This window comes from Cryptomeria japonica, chromosome 11, assembly GCF_030272615.1.
Source record: "Cryptomeria japonica chromosome 11, Sugi_1.0, whole genome shotgun sequence".
Classification (NCBI taxonomy): Eukaryota; Viridiplantae; Streptophyta; class Pinopsida; order Cupressales; family Cupressaceae; genus Cryptomeria; species Cryptomeria japonica.
The window spans coordinates 675,507,067-675,511,515 of NC_081415.1; the positions used below are offsets into that span (position 1 = coordinate 675,507,067).

Consider the following 4,449-nt stretch of genomic DNA (forward strand, 5'->3'; position numbering starts at 1 on the left):
ATACAAAATGATAGAAAGTTGAAGGGAACGCTTCTTCTCGTTTGGATTGAAATAGTAAAAGGGTGTCATGTGAAAAAGCAACGATTGAAGATGCGTATGGAATAGGTTATCACGGACCAGCTTTAGCCACCAATCATAACATATTATAGAGTCAAATTGCTTAGTGCTGTCAGTTTTACAGTTGCAAAAAATAAATCAGTAATCTTCTCGTTTTCAAGATAAAGGCATTGTTATCATATAACATCAAAACATCATTCTCAGTAATGCATTCACACTCGAGGTGGCGTGAATATTTTGGTTTGTTCATTTCTCCTAATAAGCCATGAAATGGTATCTACGTGGCTGAGATTAATGGTATGGTTTGAAATTCTTAAAATGATATTCCCCACCTTGACAGATAATATCGACAATTAAATATAATTTTATACATGTATTTTATGCTATTCCTTCAAGCATTGTTCAATATAATGAGCTGCGTCAAGCAATTTAAAATATTTGTATTATGAAATATTTAAAAATGCATTTATTATCATTGACATGAAACCCTGTTAATTATCATCTAATTTTGCATTTTTCTTAGTTAAGAAGATTCAGTTTGTATTTAAGAATCGGTCTACTACTCAATTACTTATCAAACACAGTCAAATGTGCATGTGAATGATTAATAGACGCTGCCCCAACTGTCACCGTCATGTTAGATTTGACTTTATCTCAATCACCGCATCTTTGGATAGGCTGGAACGATTGCCAATTGTCTATAAACAGTAAGCGCGTAGACGTTACAGAGACTAATTCCAAAACAAAACAGCTCACGCATAAAACCTATCCACATTCCCAAGGGCTTGCAACTCTTTCCAGTTGCCTTATCTTGGTTGTATTAGTATCTAGGGATACGATTTCAAAGCCGAGAACTAAATTCAGCGCCGAGAGATTCCGTGGTATTATTCGCAGCAGTGCGAGCAGAATGGAGGGGGAGGTAGAAATTCCTTCCTACTTTGTGTGTTCAATATCATTGCAACTCATGCAGGATCCTGTGACTCTGTGCACAGGCGTCACCTACGACAGAGAGAGCATTGAGAAGTGGATTTTTACAATGGGGAACAACACTTGCCCTGCCACAAAGCAAATCCTGAATAATCAAGAACTCATACCGAATCACACACTGCGCCGCCTTATTCAACACTGGTCCATCGCCAACTCCTCCATGGGCGTCCCGCTCATCGCCACACCAGATCCGCCCGTGGATACTAATCAGCTCAATGAATTGCTTCGAGACATCGGGACCTGGCCGGCGCCGCCCTTTCGATTGAAGGGCTTGAAAAAACTGAGGTCTCTGGCGGAGAAAAGCGAGACCAACAGACGGTGCATCGCTTCGTCTGAAGCACCGGCTGCAATGATCTCTCTCATAGAAAGCCAATCCGATGACGAGGATGAAACGGGTTGCAGTTACGACGTTGCTGTGGCTTGTGAGGAAGCTTTGGGTATTCTCCATTCTTTAATTCCGTTGCCAGACAAGACGTTAGATTTGTTCGCCAGTGCAAAGTGCCTGGCTTCCGTGGGCTCCATTCTCAAGAGAGGCACCTCGAAAGCCCGCTTTCATGCTGCGCTGCTTTCACAGACGGTGTCTAGGAAAGTCCTGGAACGGTTTGTTATGAACGCTAGCGATGATTTAATTGAAGGGTTGTTGGAAGTGTTAACAGAGGAGGTGTGCGAACAGGCTACTGTGGCTGCCCTTGGGGTGTTAACCGCGATCACTATTAACAGCAGGAGCAGCAGAAAGAAAGCAATCGAAGCGGGTGCCGTATCTGCTTTGATCGAATTGCTTCCTGATCAGAGCCCCGAGAAAAAGAACAGCTGCGAGAGGATGTTATGTCTTCTCGACGTCCTTTGTGGATGTACAGAAGGAACCGCTGCCATGGCTGACCACGCAATGGGCATCCCTGCGGTCACTAAGAAAATCCTTCGAGTGTCTCAACTGGCTAGTGAGAAAGCTGTTCGAATCCTGTGGTCGCTTTGCCAATTTTCTTCCTCTGAGCATGTCATGATTGAGATGTTGCAAGTTGGGGCTGTTGCAAAGCTGTGCATGGTCCTGCAGGTGGACTGCACGGCCAAGACTAAGACCAAGGCAATGGAGATACTCAAACTCCGTAGTAACTGCTGGAAGAACTCGCCTTGCGTTCCCTCATGGATCTTTTGATTGTGAATATATTAGTAATAGAGAATGTAAGTTGAACATCATTATATGAAAACATAGATTGGAAAAAATTACAGAAAAAAGTAGCACCCTTTCTCAATTCAAGAAGAGCCAACAATTCGTTTAAGTTTTTCCATGCTATTTGATAGGTGCAAGTTTGGATCTGATACTGTCTATAAAACTCAAGGGATGTAACGGTATTATAGACAAAAAAAAACACTAATGTTTTCAAGCTTTTTGTCCAATGTATTCACATACTACTTTTACATTATCCTCATGCAAGTTTCTTGGAAGCCTTTCGTTCCAAGCTTTTCTATGTGGACATCCTTAAATTTTCATCAATGGATTATGGTGCCGTCTTTAAATTTTTATTTCACATGAACTATTTTCCTCTCACTTTCAATCAGTTTACATCAATGGATTATCTAAAGTATGGTGTGTGGTCGGTATGATTGTCTCTAGAAACGAACTACATAGCAGCCCAGTTCTTGCCAAAACTGTCAGGACGGTCTAAGAATATTGCCATCCAGAGAGCTTGTTCTGTTGTTACCGTAAAGGAAGTTTACTGATCTTTGTATTTTTAGACAGTATTTCTGAAAATATGACTGATGTTTGAAATTCTAAAGTATTAAGTGCATGGAATCCCTGCCCTAAAAGTATTAGACTATTATCCATATGTTTCCTGAAGCACTTTCCAGTGGTCGAATAACAGAAGCAGCTTATAGTAGTTGGTAAAAGAACCAAGATCGTACCTCGGAACTTTAGCAATCTACTCTGTTGCAGTGCTCACGGGATGAATTAAGGGATTGTCCAAGCTGTGGGCAACTCATCTGGCTCTTCAATTTAGTAAAATTAGTTTCTAAAATTTTTAGGGAATGACCCATGTCGTCTTTGCAAGCATTGAATGCTTACCTTGGTATTTGAAGGAAGCATCAAAATAATTGATATAATGCAAGAAGCTATTCGCCATATGAAGACACTTCGAATATTAATAGAGGATCGATCAAACATAAATATCATGTTGGTTTGGACTTATTTTCCATGGTTAACATATTATGTTGGTTTGTAATTATCTACCAAGGCTACATATTACGTTATGATAAACATTCCTAACTTGTAAATATATCAAGAATTTGAAAAAACCCTAATTCAAGATGAATGTTATATTCTTTAATTTAAAAGAAATATTTTAACGCTTGTATATATGAGTTGTTCATTTTAATTGTGAAAGGAAGTAAATGTGTTGAATACACTTGCTACACTAATCTATGAAAGAAGATATGTATGCAAATAAATAAAATATTTGCATTTAAAAGAAATTTCACAACAAAACAGTATATCATAATATTGATTTTTGTAGCAAAAACATTTTAAGATAAAAACCCTACACTACAAAGCAAGTCAATGTTTTATTTAATAATAAATATTTACAAATATTTATAAACTCTAATTTCTTACATGATTGTCACCAAATAGAGATCGAGAGAAATTTTGATATCATAACAATACCTAATTAAATTATAAAAAAAAGGAACTCTCCCACACTCCTACTCTTGTGTTTTCATATGGTGTTTTCTGTCTCCTTGGTTCTACGACTTCGAAGTTCAACGTAATGGTGGATCTATAGTTTTCACTTGTTCGTGCATCCTTTTCTATAAGGCTCCTAGCCTTAATTGTCTTACATAATCAAATAAATACACCTTTTCCACATCGATAAGGATAATTAATAATTTATTTCCAATACTTACTTGATGTCATAAACACAATTTCAAGGTTCAAGTGCTTATTCTAGGTAATAGAACATATACATCAGATATACATTGGCTATAAAGCCATGCAATATCAATTATACATCTATTAAGTACAAGTAGAAAATGATAAATACAAGTTCATATCAATAGTCCTTGGTCATTGTTGACCCACATATTCATCTGGAAGTCAAAGGACAGGAACGTGGACTAGGCACTTTTCTGCCCAACCACGAAGCTATGCTTCCCTAGAGTTCTTCATGACACAAAGAACCACTGAACCTACATGAAAATCCCAACTATCTAGAAACAATGGTAGGATGGAAACTATTGTGCAACTTGATACATCTACATGCATTTGTACTAATGAAGTGAAATGTATTATTATGAAGATGTGGCAAAGAAACACATTAAGCAATTTTCTAGGTTAATTCATCTATTTTTAGTAAACAAGGTTTCAACCAAAGCACTTTAAAATCATGGATTTTTCTAAAAAGAGGATCATCT

At 37.8% G+C, this 4,449-nt stretch overlaps 1 protein-coding gene across 1 annotated transcript; it reads left to right on the top strand.

The window, feature by feature from the left end:
- Positions 1-827: 827 nt before the first annotated feature.
- On the top strand, positions 828-2,370 carry LOC131038192 (E3 ubiquitin-protein ligase PUB23). Its single transcript, XM_057970539.2, has one exon. The coding sequence runs from the start codon at positions 965-967 to the stop codon at positions 2,195-2,197; it is 1,233 nt and encodes a 410-aa protein (XP_057826522.2). The 5' UTR covers positions 828-964; the 3' UTR covers positions 2,198-2,370.
- The last annotated feature ends 2,079 nt before the right edge of the window (positions 2,371-4,449 follow it).

Coding starts and splice junctions, on each gene's coding strand:
- LOC131038192 (XM_057970539.2), top strand. CDS start 965: ATGGAGGGGGAGGTAGAAATTCCTTCCTACTTTGTGTGTTCAATATCA.